Below are 17,618 nucleotides of genomic sequence, written 5' to 3'. Positions count from 1 at the left end.
GAAGCCGCACGACAGGTCTGCTGAAGGCTTGGATGAGGGTCTTGGGGCCTGCTGTGTCCTTGTATCCCGCTTTCCGTCCCCAGTGCCGTCCCTGCCCAGGGTTTTAAGTGTCCCCTCTATGGCAATGGCTTGTCTCCACAGCTTCCTCTTTTATCCCAGCTGTCTCTGGTCCGTTCTTTTTTTTTTTAAATTTTTTTTTTCAACGTTTATTTATTTTTGGGACAGAGAGAGACAAAGCATGAACGGGGGAGGGGCAGAGAGAGAGGGAGACACAGAATCGGAAACAGGCTCCAGGCTCTGAGCCATCAGCCCATAGCCTGACGCAGGGCTCGAACTCACGGACCGCGAGATCGTGACCTGGCTGAAGTCGGACGCTTAACCGACTGCGCCACCCAGGCGCCCTCTGGTCCGTTCTTAACCTTGCAGCCAAGGTCACTGCAGATCCGCACCCCTTGCTTGAAACTCTTGGAGGCTTTAGACTGGGGCTCAGGGCCTGTGTGATCTGGCAGGCCTGCTTTGGCCGCCTCCTTCCCTGCCCTCCCATTTTCAGCACCAGACTCCGGCCCCCTACCTCTCCTAGGTGGGCTCCTTCACTCCGAGCCTGCCTGCAAACTGTTCCCTCTGCTGGGTTCCCCCTTCCACCAACTCTGCCGGGTTGATTCCCGCGCCCTGCAGGGCCGAGATGGGCTGTCAAGGTTCCTTAATAGTCCGCCTCCAACAAGTAGACTAATTTCTGCCCACTCTCACTTGCTTTCACTGTGGACCATACGTGTGTCCGTTTTTGCACAGAGTCTGGTACATAGTAGGTGTTCATCAACCCATCGAATATCATTGAATGTGTCAGGTGCGATGGTCCGCTGGAGAAAATGCAGTAAAGAAAGCTGACAAAAGTCGCTGTTCTTGTGGCACTCGTTCCAGAATTGTTTTTAATGTCTTCATTTCTTTTTGAGAGAGAGCAGGAGAGGGGTGGAGAGAGAGACAGAACCCAAAGAAGCCTCCAAGCTCTATCTGAGCTGTCAGCACAGAGCCTGACGCGGGGCTCAAACCCACAAGCTGTGAGATCGTGCCCGGAGCCGGTCAGACGCTTAACCGACTGAGCCACCCAGGCACCCCCTGTGGCACTCATTCTGGCGAGGGAGATGCACCTAAAAAGTTTCTAGGGCATATCTGCTTAAGTGTAGTGGAGAAAAATGAAGCAGGGAATGGGTTAAGGAGTGTTAGGTGAGGGTGACGGTGTTACATGCTTAATAACCTGGCCAGGACACAAACCTCAGTGAGAAGGTCATATTTGAGAAAAAGCCTGAGGAATCAAGGGAGTGAGTCTGATGGAAAATCTGAAGAAGAACCTTACAGTGTGAGGCAACAACACATGCAAAGGTCCTGGGGTGGAAGCTGTACTGAGGTGGCCAGAATGGTGGGAGCAGGGAGGAAGTGGGAGAGCTGGGGCAAGAGGAAGCAAGGGCTGGATCCTGCCAGGGTGAGAGGCCATTGTGTTCATGCCAGCACGTTTTCAACAGAAAAGTGACATGATCTGACGGATCGGGACTCTGGCTGCAGTGTAGGTGACCTCTTAGGAGACCATTGCGGTATTCCAGGGGAGCGGCGACGGTGCCGTGGGCCACAGCGGGAGCGGAGGAGGGGTGGGAAAAGTTGGGAATCCAACTTCCGGAGGAGCCAACAGGATCTGTTCGTGCCTCGGACGCGGGGCATGGAGGAGGCAGGTGATTCCGAGGCTTTGGGCCTCTCTTAACTCATCTGCTAAATACCCCCGTCCACGAGCTCTTTCATTGGTCCTTGGCAATGTCTGCAGACCACCGCACTCTAGCTGATCCCACTGCTGCCTCCCCCCACAGCTGTTCTCCAGGCTTCTTTCCCGTTCCTCCCTCTGCATAACCCAGTCTCGTCACCACTGACGCCTCCATGGTCCTGTTACGGGCGGCACGCTACTCCGGAGGCAGGGGCTCACAGACGCGGCTTCCGTTGGGGTGGGTGGTGTCTTCTAGCCGGAGAGAGAGATGCTAGTCAACTCATCTGCGTGACTTCAAGCACCCTGCTTAGCCTCCCTGTGTTTCCGTTGCTTCTATTTTAAAATATGGATGAAAAAGGGTTTTGTTTTTGAGAGAGAGGGAGAGAGAGAGAGAGAGAGAGAGAGAGAATCTTAAGCAGGCTCCACGCTCAGTGCAGAGCCCGACACGGGGCTTGGTCCCATGATTCTGGGATCACAACCTTAGCCAAAACCAAGAGTCGAATGCACGCCTGGAAGCCCTGAAAAAGTTTTAACGTCAGAGTTGTGAAGATCAAGTTGTTTGATTTTTTTAAAAAAATGTTTATTGGGGCGCCTGGGTGGCGCAGTCGGTTAAGCGTCCGACTTCAGCCAGGTCACGATCTCGCGGTCCGTGAGTTCGAGCCCCGCGTCGGGCTCTGGGCTGATGGCTCAGAGCCTGGAGCCTGTTTCCGATTCTGTGTCGCCCTCTCTCTCTGCCCCTCCCCTGTTCATGCTCTGTCTCTCTCTGTCCCAAAAATAAATAAACGTTGAAAAAAAAATTAAAAAAAAAAAAAGTTTATTTTGAGAGAGAACCTGCGCCTGCAAGTGGGGTAGGCGCAGAGAGAGAATCTGACGGTGGGAGCGGTGGAACCTGGTGCAGGGCTTGAACCCACGAACCAGGAATCGTGACCTCAGCCGAAATCAAGAGCCCGATGCCCAACCCACTGAGCTACCCAGGCGCCCAAAATGTTTGATATTTGTAAAGCACTTAGAACGTTGCCTGCCTAAAGAGCAAGCACTATATGCGTTTGTTAAGAACAAATGTAGAAATGAAGATAACTAAAGAGTGATGAGTGCTATAAAAATAGCAAAAGATAAGGGATAGAGAGTAACCAGGGAAGCAGGGAAGGAAGGAGCTCCTAGAGGCAGGTGGTTAGTAGTGAAGGCCCCTTGGACCTGGAGTGATGAGAAGCCAGCCAGGAACAGAGTTCCAGACAGGACAACAGAAGGTGCAAAGGCCCTGAGGTTAAAACAAGTTTGAAATTTTCAAGGAACCCAAAGAAGGCTTTTTTTATGCTCTAGTGTCCTTGCCTGTAAACGGAGATGATGAAGTTCCAAGGACTTCCCAAGGTTACTCTGAGGACAGGACAAAATAATCCACACTCAAGTCTTGTCAGACCCAAAACGAAATTTTGAAAGCCGCCTTTGAGAAGACAAAAATACAAATCAGAAGGGCTGTGAAGAGAGGACCCTAAAGCTTAAGTTTACCCAAGGTCACGGTACAGTCACTCCTGAATGTTAAAAAATGTCAGCTCTTAGAATTTTTTTACCGACTTGGGCTTCTTCAAATCTCTTTGTAGATTCAGAGCTCTCTCGAGTGGGACGGGGAGGCGGTGGTGCGGTCCGCCAGTGTCCCCTTCCCCAGATTCCTGGAACACAAGCAGAAGCTGTGCCGCAGAAGGTGTCCTGGCCCATGTGCATTACATGACAGTTTCCGAGTGATTCATGCTGCTATTTTGGTGCTTTCTGCTCTCAAGGGTGGGGAGCAAGATGCCGAAGCCTGTCTTTGGAGTCGATTCTGAGGTCGTAGATCCTGGAGCGAAAGAGAGACTGAAGGGGTAAACGTGTGTGACCAAATTCTCTGCAGAACGGCACCCCCCCCCCCCCAAATAAAAAATTCCCCCTCCATCAGAAGAAGGAAAACGGGCTGGAGCTCAGCAAACTCCAGAGCATGTGGGTTAGGGAATCGTTGCCGCTCAGAACTCTCGGGGTCTGTGGAACGCGGAATTTTGTTTTGGTAAGAACTTTGACTTTGGACTGGGAATTTAAGACAGCCTGGTTTTCCTTCTGCAAGCAAGCGAGAGCAGAGTTCCATTCCGGATTCTGAAAAATGCCTAAAGAATATTTTCACGCGCACTTAACCGAGCGATTCTAACTCCCTGCTCTCCTGCTGAGGTAGAATCTAAATCCTGAGGAGCAGGGAAAGTGTGGGGGGGGGGGGAAGTAAAGTGCCACAGCATTCTGTTCCATTCAGTGAACTTGTCTACGGAGCCAGGCAGCGTGCCAGATGCTTCAAAGAATAAAATGATGGTAATTATTATCTGATAATTATTCGTATGAGAGCTCCAGAGCCGAGCCTGGGACCTCACCACTGACGTTCCCTCCCAGGGTAATCTCAGTCAGTCTCGTAGCTATAAATACCATCTCAGATGACTCCCACAATTCTATCTTCAGCCCAGATCTTGCTCCCAAGTTCTAGGCTTGTCCACCCCGCTGTCTCCTTAATGTCTCCACTTGGTGGCTAATGGACTTCCCGATGTGTTCAAATCGGAGCTCCCAATATTCTCCCCCCAAATCGTCCCTCCCTTGACTTCCTTCCCATCAATGTCCTCCTTATTCTTGGACTGGTTCACGCTGAAAACTCTGGAGGTGTCCTTCACCCCTGTCTTCCACAACCACGTCCGGTCTGTCAGCAAACCCCGTCAGCTGGGCATAGACCCACAGACTCTCCAGCCGTCTTCTAGCTTCGATTGGGAAACTTTGAGCCGGCGGGTGACCAGAGTCAGAGGGGACAAGTTTGCAGGACGTCACGTGAGAGAGCCTGTGCTCACAGGCCGTATCCTCTGCGAGGTACAGGGTTGGGTTGGGGGGTGGGAGGAGAGCTTCTTTGGATTCAGGGAACCGCGGAGGTGAGCCCAGTGAGGACACTGACAACAGCCATGGTAGTGGACTGGAGGTCCTAAGGGTTAGGGTGCCACACACTCTCCCCCTGCAACCCGAGATCCCCCGACGAGAATCCTTGTCGTAACTGGGGTAATGTTTCCTCACAAGCTGGGTAGGGAGGGGGCTGGGTAGGGAGCTGGAGTCAGAATGGGTTGGTCCCAAGGTTCAGGTTCTCAAGCTGGCCAATTTTGCCCCCAGAGGACATTGGGCAATGTCTGGAGACATTAAAAAAAAAAAAAAAAAATTTTTTTTTTAAGTTTATTTATTTATTTTGAGAGAAAGCGCGTGCAAGCAGGGGAGGGGCAGAGAGAGAGGGAGAGAGAGAGAATCATAAGCAGGTTCCGTGCTGTCAGCGCAGAGCCCAACACGGGGCTCGAACTCACAAACCCCGTGATCGTGACCTGAACCAAAGTTAAGAGTCAGGTGCTTAACCCACTGAGCCACCCAGGTATCCCTGGAGACATTTGTGATCGTCACAACGTGGAGGCCAGGGATGCTGCCGAACATCCTACCGTGCACAGGCCAGCTGCCTGCAACTACGTGGTCCCGAGTGAACTGAGGCTGAGAAGTCTCACCCAAGGAAACACAAGACATATTTCTTGCACGACTGAGCTTGGTTGAAACTTGGGAGTGAAGCCTGCTACACGGCAAGCAGATTTAAATTGATCAGGGCGTGGGCGCCTGGGTGGCTCAGGGGGATAAGCATCTGACTCTTGATTTCAACTCAGGTCATGATCTCACAATTCACGAGTTCAGGCCCCACATCGGGCTCCGTGGTGATGGTGCAGAGCCTGCTTTGGATTCTCTGTCTCTCTGTCTGTCTCTGTCTCTCTCTCTCTCCTCTCTGCCCCTCCTCTGTTTGCTCTCTGTCTCTCAAAAAATTAATAATAAATTGATCAGGGCACATAATATGACAGGCAACACTAAGAGAAGGCTGTGAAGGAGCATTCTGGGACATAAGGATAGTGCAAGTTCACGGATACCTCCCTCTGTTGAAAGGGAGTCCGTGGGGCGCCTGGGTGGCGCAGTCGGTTAAGCGCCCGACTTCAGCCAGGTCACGATCTCGCGGTCCATGAGTTCGAGCCCCGCGTCGGGCTCTGGGCTGTCGGCTCAGAGCCTGGAGCCTGTTTCCGATTCTGTGTCTCCCTCTCTCTCTGCCCCTCCCCCGTTCATGCTCTGTCTCTCTCTGTCCCAAAAATAAATAAACGTTGAAAAAAAAATAAAAAAAAAAAAAGGGAGTCCGTGTCCCTTGAATTCGGTGGCCTCTGCAATCACTTTGACCCATAGAATACACCGGAAGTGTCACTGCGCCAGGTTCCAAGCCTTATAAAACTGCCAGCTTCCTCCTCCTGTCTTTTGGGACACTCCCTCTTGGAGCCCCTGTGCTGCCCATGTCAGAAGTCTGACTGCCCCAAGGCTGCCATGGTTGATTGGCTAAGGGACCCCAAGCTAGCCACACGGAAGGCCCCAGCTCTTCAGCCATCCCAGCCCAGGTATGAATGGGAAGCCATATTGGACCCTCCGGCCCAGCGGCATCTCCTGCTGAGTACCACACAGTGTCCCCAGCGAGGCCACTTGGAACAGAAGAATCCCCTAGCTGAGCCCTAACCCACAGATCACGAGATTCAATCAAATGGCTGTTGTTTCCCGCCGTCAAACCAGAGTAGCTTAAGGTAGTTTGTCACACAACAATACACAGCCAGAAGGGTCCCCCCCCCCGCCCCCCAAGGGCTGTTTCTCTGCTTCCTTCTTTTCTGCTGATGCTAGAAATCCTGCTGACACAGAGCTGTGCCTGTTCCGTGCACTTCTCTCCAGCTCTGTCCCAACTCCTTGTCCCAGTGCCATTGTCTCTCAGGCTGCCGAGAGGCACCCTTAAAAAGCAGCTGGTCCTGGGGACGCTGGGTGGCTCAGTGGGTTGGGCGTCCGACTTCGGCTCAGGTCATGATCTCACGGTCCGTGAGTTCGAGCCCCGCATCGGGCTGTGTGCTGACAGCTCAGAGCCTGGAGCCTGCTTCGGATTCTGTGTCTCCCTCTCCCTCTCTCCTCCTCCCCAGCTCATGCTCTGTGTCTCTGTCTCTCAAAAATAAACATTAAAAAAAATGTTTTTAATTAAAAAAAGTCAGCCGGTCCTCAACCTTGACCAATACACCCTCCAGAGGTGTCCCAGGGTGTGGAATCCACACCCCACGTGGCACTCGGTCCTCCCCCTTTCCCCTCACCTCCACAGGCTTCGGCCTCTCTGGCCCTTTTCCGCTCTTTGAACTCACTCTCTCTCTCTTTCTCTCTCGGCAGCTCCAAGCGCTGCCTGAAATGACTTGTACTAGCTGACTTGGTTACTTTGTGTCTCCTGCACTAGACGTGGCTTCCAAGAGGGCAGGGCCGGTGATCTGTTCACCGCTGGGCGAAGTTGGGGCCTGGGACGTTGTGCACACTTGTAAGCATGTGGCAAATGAGCGAACGAAACCTGTCACCCTTTGGCTCCCACTGTGGGTCCCTTGGCCTTTCCGAGAGGGGCTCTCTGATGTTTTTTTTTTTTTTTTTTTTCCCCTGGACTTCTTCGCTCCCGATTCTGCTTATCCTCTGGACCAAATGGTTGGTTCCCCGCAGAACCAGATGTCACAAGCTCATCGTCTCCTTTCCATCACCAGTTTTTCGAGAGCTACCAAGTGGTGGAGATAGCGAGTGTGGGGAAACGGGCCCGCTCATATCTGGCCGGTGGGAAGCTACACTTAGCAACATCAGTTCGAAATAAAAAAGCAATTCCACCCTTAGGAATTTATCCCACAGGTAAGCCCAGCCTGGTGGCACGAGGATGTATATCACAGCCCCGTTTGTGACAGCCAAAGGGATGGTAACCATGTGCATCCCTGGAGGGGATCCGTGGAGGATGCTGGGATGCTGCCTCTTGCTCGGGACGGAATCGTGTGCCCCAAATTCCTATGCGGAAACCCTCACCCCTCACTGTCATGATCCTGGAGGCAGAGACTTTGGAAGGTGGCCCTCGTGATGGGATTCGTGCCTTCATAACACGAAACCCTGGAGGGCTTCTTTTCTGTCTCTCTGCCATGTAAGGACAAGCCAGCAGGCCAAGCAAGAAGGCCGCCATCTGTAAGCCATGTGGAGTGTCCTCACCAGAACCTGAGCCATGCTGGCACCCTACTCGAGGATTCTCAGCCTCCACGACTGTGAGAAAAGAAACCTCTGTTGTTTAAGCTAAGGAGAAAGAGAAGGAGAAGGAACGGGAGAGGGAGAGGGAGGGGGAGAGGGAGAGGAAGAGGGAGAGGGAGAAGGAAAGGAAAGGAAGGAAAGAAGGAAGAGAAAGAAAGGAAGAAAGAAAGAGAGAGAGAGACAGAGAAAGAAAAAGAAGAAAGAAAAAGAAAGAAAACAGGATGCTGCCCCAGAGAATGGAATATTTGTGAGCATTAAAAGGAATGCTCGGGGGCGCCTAGATGGCTCAGTCCGTTAAGCATGTGACTTCAGCTCAGGTCATGATCTCGCAGTCTGTGAGTTTGAGCCCCGCGTCGGCCTCTGTGCTGACAGCTCAGAGCCTGGAGCCTGCTTCGGATTCTGTGTCCCCCTCTCCCTCTGCACCTACCCCACTTGTGCTCTGTGTCTCTCTCTCTCTCAAAACATAAATAAACATTTTAAAAGAGAATGCTTGAGGAGCTACTGATACGGAAACATGCCCATGATGTACTGTGGAATGAAGAAAGTTAGTTGTGGAACAGTGTGTATGGCCAAATCCTATTTTTGTAAAAAAAAAAAAAAAGAAAAGAAGTAGAAAAGAAAGAAATTTGTGCGTGTATATCTTCATATGCGATTACAAATGCGCGGGAAGAGACTAGAAGGTTACCTAGCTGACTACCAAAATTGATACATACCTCTGTGGATTGGGATGGGGAGAGGGGGCTGTATTTAGTCGGCTAGGGCTGTCGTAAATAAATACCACAGCTTTTGGTGGCTTCAACAACAGAAATTTATTTTCTCACAGTTCTGGAAGTCTGAGATCAAGGTGTTGGCAGATCTGGTTTCCTCTGAGGCCTCTCTCCTTGGCTTGCAGATGGCTGCCTTCTCACTGTGACCTCACATGGTCTTTCCTCCGTGTGTCTCCATGTGTCCAACTTCCCCCTTCTTACAAGGACACTACTCAGATTGGGTTACGGCTCACCCTAACAGCCTGATTTTTGTTTCTAAAAACGTTTTGGGGCGCCTGGGTGGCTCAGACGGTTGAGCGTCCGGCTTCGGCTCAGGTCATGATCTCACGGTCTGTGAGTTCGAGCCCCGCGTCGGGCTCTGTGCTGACAGCTCGGGGCCTGGAACCCGCTTCTGATTCTGGGTCTCCATCGCTCTCTGCCCCTTCCCCGCTCATGCTCTGTCTCTCTCTCTCTCTCTCTCTCTCAAAAATAAACATTAAAAAATTTTAAATAAAAATGTTTTAACATTTTTAAATTTATTTTTGAGAGAGAGTGAGGGACACAGAATCTGAAGCAGGCTCCAGACTCTGAGTTGTCAGCACAGAGCCTGATGCTGGGCTCAAACTTGTGAACCCCTGAGCCGAAGTCAGCCACTTAACCCACTGAGCCACCCAAGCACCCCATGGGGCCTTTGCTTTCCATTGTGTTGTTTAAATTTGTTACAGTTGAGACACCTGGCTGACTCAGTCCATGGTGGAGCCCGCGACTCTCCAGGTTGTGGGTTTGAGCCCCACGTTACTAGTCGAGGTTTCTGTATACTTCAAGCTAAGGGTCCCCTCGGCATCCACATTCTTCCCAGGTCTTCTCTGAAGTCTGAGGGGGTGGGGGACAGCTAAAGCCTGCAACCCTCTCCAGATGACAGACCCGCCCCCAGAGGAATCGGGGAGGGGCGCCCTCTGCCGTCCAGGCCCGTGATTTATAGTTACCCAAGCTGGACACTTGGAACCTCATAATCCAGTCTTCCCTTTGACGCCTCCCATTGTAATGACTGTGCAATACTGGCCAATGACACAGGCAGTAAAATGGAACATAGGCAGGTGATAAAGTAAAATACGAAGACAGCATTACAACCTGGATGGAGGGAGGCACAAAACTGGGATCACACAGTGAAGATATTAGGGGACCTGGGAGGCACAGGGGCTCCCCCACCTGCATTGAAGTGGTAAAAAGAAGGAAGGCAACCTGGTAAAAGTGGGGTCGGGTTGAAACCTGAGGGACTGTCAGGAAAGAGGGATGCACTGGGCTGTACAGGTAAGCTCCTGGAGAGAGGAGTGGGCTTGGGGGTCCCTTTAGACCTGGGTCCTGCTCTGCTCTTAAATTTCAGACTAGTAGCAGGAAACCCTCACTATATGGCGGTCCCGGATTCCCCTGTGCCTTCGGCCCTGCCGTCATGGGGAATCTGTTCTTCTGGTGGCTCAGCAAACCCTGAGATGCTTGCTGGAAGCTGGCAAAGCAAACCCAGAATCTTGGTATTCAGGAATACCAAGGGATAAGTTTTAGGAATAAGTTTGGTTACATCGTGCCAATATCGGAGTGTTTATTTAAGGTTTTGAGACACTTAAGTCCATCGGTCCCATTTGATTTGTGAGGTGTTTTGTTTTTTTTTAAGTACTCTCTGCACCCAACATGGGGCTCAAACTCATGACCCCAAGATGGAGCGTCGAATGCTCTACCGACTGAGCCAGCCAGGTGCCCCTGATTTGTGGTTTTAATTAGATCAAATGGCTGTAATAATTCCTCCCATCCCCGTACGCCTGCCTTTGCAAGGAGATTCAGCTGTTCCTCCCAATGAAGCTGTCACGCCTCGGGGCTCCTGGGTGGCTCGGTCAGTTAAGCATCTGACTTTGGCTCAGGTCATGATCTTGTGGCCTGTGGGTTCGAGCCCTGCATCGGGTGCTGTGCTGACAGCTCAGAGCCTGGAGCCTGCTTTGGATTCTGGGTCTCCCTCTGTCTCTGCCCCTCCCCCATTTGTGCTCTGTCTCTCTCTCTCTCTCTCTCAAATAAGTAAATACGAAAAAAAGAGAGAGATTGTGTCTCTTTTTTCATGTCTTCAAATCTCGGCTGGCCTTGTGACCCACATCAAACAAGAGAACGTGGTGGAAGTGATGTAGTGTGATTTCCCGGTCAGGCCTTGAGAGGCACTGCAGCGTCAGCGGTCACCCTCTCGGAGAATGTCCTTGAGACCAGCATGCCGTGAAGCTGCCCCTGTCTAGCCTATTGGAGGATAAGAGGCCTGTGGGGCAGAACCAAGGGGCCTGGCTGATAGCCAGCACCAACTGCTAGCATGGGAGTGAGGCCATCCTGGGACCCCCGCCCCAGTTAGGTTGTCACAGGCCTGAAGCCACAAGAGTGATGAACCTTCCAGCTTATCCCAGACCAAACTGCTGACTCTATGCCCTGGTTGTTATTATTATTATTATTATTAATTAATTTCTCTATTTGGTGGGGGGGATTTCCATATTTTTTTAAGTTTCTTTATTCATTTTATTTTTTTATGAATATAATTTGTTGTCAAATCGGCTTACATTTATTTATTTTTTTAATGCTTATTTCTTTTTGAGAGGGAGCACAAGTGGGGGAGGGGCAGAGACAGAGGGAGACACAGAATCCGAAGCAGGCTCCAGGCTCTGAGCTGTCGGCACAGAGCTTCACACGGGGTTTGAACTCACGGGACTGTGAGATCATGACCTGAGCTGAAGTCGGACGCTCAACCCACTGAGCTACCCAGGCACCCCGCCCTGGCGATCATTTTAAGCCAGTGAGTTTTCAGTAGTTTATTATGCAGCAATGGATAACTGACACCGTACAAAAGGATCTAAGTTTATAAACAGCATTTGAACATTTAAGATAATTGATTTATGATATTTACAAGTGTAATCTATTAGTATATAGGAACTGTGTAACTGATTAGAAAAAAATATGTTTGGCTGGGGAGGGCAGAGTAAGGTTCGGGGAGGGACAGAGTGCCCTCATCCTACAGCCCCTCTCAGGGTGTAAAGAAAAAAGAAGAAAAGGGGCGCCTGGGTGGCTCAGTTGGTTAAGTGTCTGACACTTGATTTCAGCTCAGCTCATGATCCCAGGGTTCCTGAGATTGAGCCCTGAGACCGGCTCTTTGCTGACAACACAGAGCCTGCTTGGGATTCTCTCTCTGTCTCTCTCTCTCTCTCTCTCTCAAAGTAGATACATAAACATTAAAGAAAAAAACAAAAAAGAACGAAAGCATCCTTGTTTGAAATACTTATATATATCCCTGTTAGATGGGTAGGTCTCCTCTGTTGAGTTTGAGAAGATCAGCTGTTTTATCTCTGTAAAATGTAGTTTAAAATCTATTAGGGAATTTAATTACCTAAGTTTGTAATTGGTATGCATTTTTAGAAATTAATCTGTTGAACCTATGAGTTAATTAAATATTCATCAAAGAATAAGTGAAAGTAATTGTTCTTATTTTTATACAAAAATTAGTAGATTTATAAATAGAAAACTAGATTTGCAAGTTGCACTTGGCTGTTTAAGAAAAACGAGTTCTTTTTTTAATTTATAAGTTTAATAAATACTGTATTAATTTATTTTTAAATATATTTTTTTTAACATTTATTCATTTTTGAGACAGAGAGAGACAGAGCATGAACGGGGGAGGGCCAGAGAGAGGGAGACACAGAATCCGAAACAGGCTCCAGGCTCTGAGCTGTCAGCACAGAGCCCGACGCGGGGCCTGAACCCACGGACCGCGAGATCATGACCTGAGCCGAAGTCGGCCGCCCAACCGACTGAGCCACCCAGGCGCCCCAATACAGTATTAATTTAAACACAAGCAGCAGTTGCTAGCTTTTCTCTCCCCGAGAGCCCCTCTCCAACATTAGAGATCCTCAGCTGATGAAATCCGACACTATAGCCCTGCTGGAAGCTTCGGCATTCCGTGGACTTCCGTGCCTTTCCTCCTGTGCATCCCTCCGCCTGGAATACCTCGGACACATACACATCTTTGATAGCTGGCATCATTTTACCTTTTTCAAAAGATAAGGCTCAAACTCCACAAGGAGGTCCTGCCTTGCCGGGGCAGAGCCATGCTTCCCTGGCCACATCCACCCAGGAGTGTGGGGCCCAGGCCTCTCTTAGACCAGACTTGGGGGGCTGTGAGCTGAAACCTTCTCTGTCCTGGCTGCCATGTGAGAACAGAGCTGAATCCCAGCAAAAGAAACAGAAGGACTGGTACAGATGCCCAGGGTGTGGACTGGCACAGATGCCCAGGGTGTGGACTGGTACAGATGCCCAGGGTGTGGACTGGTACAGATGCCCAGGGTGTGCCGGGCACTTCAGAGGCCTAGCTGTGGGGGATGTAGATTTCATGCTCTGTGCATAAAGGCAGCCTCCTGATTGGGCACCAAGGTTTTCTATGGCTGAGGCCCCTGTCTCTCCCTGTATCTTCTTCCCCAGACCACGCCAGGAAGGGTACAGTAGGCAGACTAATGGCTCCACAAAGATGTCCACATCCTCCTCCCTGGAGCCTTTTACGTGGCAAAGAGGAATCAAGGTTACAGATGGAATTAATGTTTCTAATCAGAAGACTTTAAGGAGGGAGCTTGTCATGGATTACCCTGGCGGGGCCGGTAAGAATCACAAGGTCCTTGAAAATGGGGAAGTGGAAGAGAGTCACAGGCAAGGGCCACTATGGAAGCATGGTTGGGGAGAGGCAACATCGTGCGCTTTGAAGATGAAAGAAAGGTGCTGTGAGCCATGGCATGCAGGTGCCTCATCCTAAGCTGGAAAAGACCAAAAAAAAAAAAAAAAAAAAAAAAAAGCCTCCAGAAGGGAACAGAGCCTTGCTAACACCTTGATTTTTAGCCCAGTGAGACCCCTGTCAGACTGCTGTCCTACAGAATGTTAAGACAATACATTTGTGGGGCGCCTGGGTGGTTCAGTCGGTTGAGCGCCCACTTCACTTCAGGTCATGATCTCGAGGTTCATGAGTTCGCGCCCCGCGTCGGGCTCTGTGCTGACAGCTCAGAGCCTGGAGCCTACTTTGGATTCTGTGTTTCCCTCTCTGCTCCTCCTCTCCCGCCCACACTCTGTCTCTCTCTCAAAAATAAGTAAACATTAAAAAAAAAAAAAAAGATAATACATTGTGTATAGTTTAAGCCACTACAGTTGCTGAAACTTGTTACACCAGTGATAAAAAAAATACATCGGAGGCAGGCGTGGGTGGCTCAGTCGGTTAAGCGTCTGACTGGCTCACATCATGATCTTGTGGCCTGTGGGTTCGAGTCCCGCGTCTGTGCTGACAGGTCAGAGCCTGGAGCCTGCTTCTGATTCTGTGTCTCCCTCTCTCTCTGCCCCTCCCCTGCTCATGCTCTGTCTGTCTGTCTGTCTCTCTCAGAAATAAACATTAAAAAAATAATGATAAAGAAAATACACCGAGTCAGCCACGCTTCATTTTTTGAATCGGCGACATCTGCGTAATTGCTTTCCGGACCACAGATGAGAACCAACCAACCAGGTCCAAGTCTGGGCTCCGACCCTCATCGGCCACGTGGACCGCCAGCCAGTGTTCATCCGTGCCCTGGGGCAGGGCTGCCTCACCTGCCCTTGGGAGCACATCACAAGTTCGTGGAGATACAGCAAAAGGAAGTAGGGCTCTTAGTTCAGTGCCAGCTGGGACCTAGCGTCCGGTAAATGGGTGCTGTCCGGGTTGTAGTTGGTAGTTGGCAGGGCCCTTCTTGCTTTGCTGACTTACAGGAGAAGTGATAAGTGGTGACGTGACCTCCATTCTGGGGGCCTGACTACCACATCCTGCTGGCCTTTTCCAGAGAGCGTGCAGGCCTCACTAGTGGTCCTGGAGAGTTGGGGACCCTTGGCCCTTCGTTCCTGGCCCCTGGCTTCTGATCTGCCCTCTCCACCCTCGTCCCAGGCTGATCACCGCCTCCTCCCTGCAGGCAGGTCTGTGCTGGTCCTCCCGGTGGTGCCAGCTGTAACCACGCAGCTCACTGTGTGATCCTCCCCACAGCCCTGTCCCAGGGTTCTTGCCATATCCCGCACCAGAGAGGCCTGGAGCACAGGGGCAGGTCTGCAACCAGCCAGACCTAAGCCCTGAGCCCTGTCTTTCTTAATTTATAGCCCTGGGGCGCCTGCTTTTGGCTCAGTCAATAAAGCATGCCACGCTTAATCTCAGGGACCTGAGTTCAAACCCCACATTGGGCGGGGAGCCTACTTAAAAAAAATTACAGCTCAAGAAGCGAGTCTCGAGAGGCCTGTGGACCCCAGTGTGGCGAGCTGGTCCTGGAACCTTCTCTGGCACCCTGGCTCTTCCTCAGGTTGTAAAAATACCTGTTATATTTATCAAATAATATTAATAGCACAGAAAAACAAGCATATTTATATTTAAAAAAATCTATCGTCATCGTCTTCGTAAAAAATGAGAGAAAAAAATACAAAGAAAACATCCCTCCAATTCTTCCACCGAGAACGCCTCCTGGAAATCTAATTTTTTGCCTTCCAATTCCACTGTTTCCACCCCTTGCCTCCCAGGCTGCTCTCGATTTGGCTCCAGCCGCGTCCCCGCCCAGCTGCCTGGGGAAAGTCGCCGAACCGGACCTACCCGTTGGCGCTGCCTGTCACCTCCCCCGGGGGGGGGGGGCGGGGGGGCCGGGACCGCGGCTCCGGCGGAATGGGGGGCGGGATGGGGTGCGGCCGCGCCCAGGGTCCGGGGCGGGGGCCGAGGGCAGAGGCGGGCCCGAGCCGCGCTGGGGGTGGCGGGCGGCCCCACAGACCGGGAAGTTGGCGGCGAGCCCCGAGGGGGCGCCAGGCCACCGCGCGACCCCCTGAGAAGCAGGAGCCTCCCGCGCGGCGCGATCCCGGGCGCCTGGAACCCGCGAGGTCCGGGCGGGGCGCGCACGTGTGCATACGAGTGCGGGGGCCCGTCGGGCGGCCGGGACTACAAGTTCCAGGGTGCCCAGCGGCGCGCTCGGGGTTTCTGGCCGCGCGGCCCGGCGGCTCGGAGCCGGTCGCCGCGGGCGTGCACACACCACCGGGTCCCGAGCGGCTCAGGGAGAGACTCTCCCAGCACCGTAAATAGAGTCCAAGTGGGCGGGGAGCCGCCCCGCGCCGCCCGCTCATGTCTCTGCGGAGCCAAGTGTCCGGCCGCCTGGCACAGCTGCGCGCGGCGGGGCAGCTGCTCTGCGTCCCGCGCCCCTGGCCCGGCCCCTCGGCGGGTGCCACGCGGACCCGCAGCAGCGCGTGCGGTCCCCCCCGGCGTCCCTGGGCGCCTGCGGCCCCGGCGCGCGGACCCCAGCGGGAGTTGGGGCTTGGGGGGCGGCGGCGGTGGGGCGGAGAGGAGAGCCGGGGTGCGCACCTGGGCCCCCCTGGCCATGGCGGCGAAGGTGGACCTGAGCACCTCCACCGACTGGAAGGAGGCAAAATGTAAGTGTCAGCAGGAGGGGGGCGCGAGGGGCGAGGGCGGCCCCACGTGGCCTTCCCCGGCTGGACAGCACCCCGCCCGCAGCCTCTTCCACCCGGGAGGCCCGAGGAAGTTAAGGCCTCGTATGCCCCAGTATGGACCCCTCCACTCACAGCCACGCCCCCCCTCCCCCGTGCGCCCGGCCCCCCCCCCCCCCCCCCCCCCCCCCCCCCCCCCCCCCCCCCCCCGCTGCAAACCACTTCACTCCGTACGAGGTCCTGGCCCCCTGTCGGGGGTAGTGTGAGGAGGACGGCCTTACCCCGCCCGCATGGGTCCCAGGGCACCCCCAGAGATCATCCAGGACCTACTGCCTGACTCCGTTGTGCAGGAGGGAAACTGAGCTGCTAAGCCCAAGGTCACTGGGAGTTGGTGGCAGAGCTGACGTTGGGCTCCTGAATTCCCCATGCTTTGTGTAGCATGGTTTCTCAAGTGGTGGCATTTTAGGCAGAGTGGCAGGAAGTGGGCCGAGGGGGACAGCTCTGGGTCTGGGGTCCCACCTGGTAGGATCAGATGGCCCCCACAGAGTGGCCTCCCTGGGCAGGCCAGTCCAACCTCCACCCCGCCCCTACCCTGCAGGCCTGTCTCTCTGGGCACATGATGTAGTGCCCTTTTGCCCTCATCCCTGGCCTCTGGCCACTTGTGAACAGTTTCTGCCCCATTCCTGGGGGACAGAGGGCTGGGGGGTGGGGGAGAGGCAGGGCAGGGAGGGATGGGGCATTATGTCTGTGAGAACAGTGACCCCCCCCCCCCCACACACACACCCCCAGGAATCAAGCCATTTCCTACCGCTCCGGGATGGGTCGTGAGTCCTGGTCGGGCATGAGTCCCAGGGCTGGACTCTGGGCCCCCGCACGGAACAGCGAAGGGAGGGAACCCGGCCTGTAGAGCCCCAAATAGTCAGGCCGCCCAGCTGCCCCTGCCCTTCACAGCCTGCTCCGAGAGCTCCTGTAACCATTCCTGGCTGGATTCCCTTTCAAAAGCACAGGGGAGGTGGCTCATTGGCTGGGCCCCTGTGGTGGAGTGGGTGCGGCCACCGGTCTGGCGGGTCTGGCCAGGCAGGCCTGGGGCTGGCCTGGGGTGGGGGGTGGAGGTAAAGGGAAGGCGCCTCTCAGAATTAAGGTAGAGTTCAAGATGACTTCCCCCTGTCGTGAATAGTGTTCCTTCACCGGGATCTTAAAGCTCGGGCAGAACACTTGACTTTGCTCCATGCACACAGTGTCCGTCGTGCCCTCAGCCCTGGCCCTAGAACACTGGTTAGGGCGGGGGGTTGGGGGAACTGGCAGAGACTCCTGGCACAGGGACTGTCCCCACGGGGGAGCCTGCTTCCCCTTCCCTGTCAGAGAGCAGCAAGCCAGCTTGGTGGGAAAGAAAGCGAGGGAGGCAAGGGGCCCAGCCACCTGCTCCTGGATCTGCCACTATTTCTAGGATCCAGTTCCCCGCCCCCTCCCGTTCCCCGGTGCCCCTTGAAAACTTCCAGACCTTGTGA

At 53.3% G+C, this 17,618-nt stretch overlaps 1 protein-coding gene and 1 long non-coding RNA gene across 2 annotated transcripts in view; one reads left to right on the top strand and one right to left on the bottom strand.

The window, feature by feature from the left end:
- Window positions 1–3,229: 3,229 nt before the first annotated feature.
- Window positions 3,230–17,062, bottom strand: LOC123601887. Its single transcript, XR_006714282.1, has 2 exons — window positions 16,919–17,062; window positions 3,230–3,578 (listed from the first exon to the last, which is right to left on the bottom strand). It is a non-coding gene; the product is annotated as an uncharacterized LOC123601887 (long non-coding RNA).
- The window catches only part of MACROD1 (mono-ADP ribosylhydrolase 1), a 144,788-nt gene continuing 142,818 nt past the window's right edge, over window positions 15,649–17,618 (top strand). Inside the window, 3 exon segments of the mRNA XM_045485716.1 lie at window positions 15,649–15,919; window positions 15,922–16,005; window positions 16,008–16,095. Coding sequence (XP_045341672.1) covers window positions 15,791–15,919; window positions 15,922–16,005; window positions 16,008–16,095 — 301 coding nt within the window. The 5' untranslated portion in view covers window positions 15,649–15,790.

This window comes from Leopardus geoffroyi, chromosome D1 (genome assembly GCF_018350155.1).
Source record: "Leopardus geoffroyi isolate Oge1 chromosome D1, O.geoffroyi_Oge1_pat1.0, whole genome shotgun sequence".
Classification (NCBI taxonomy): Eukaryota; Metazoa; Chordata; class Mammalia; order Carnivora; family Felidae; genus Leopardus; species Leopardus geoffroyi.
The sequence above is the reverse complement of the archived record's forward strand: the minus strand, read 5'-3'. Positions and strand labels throughout refer to the sequence as shown.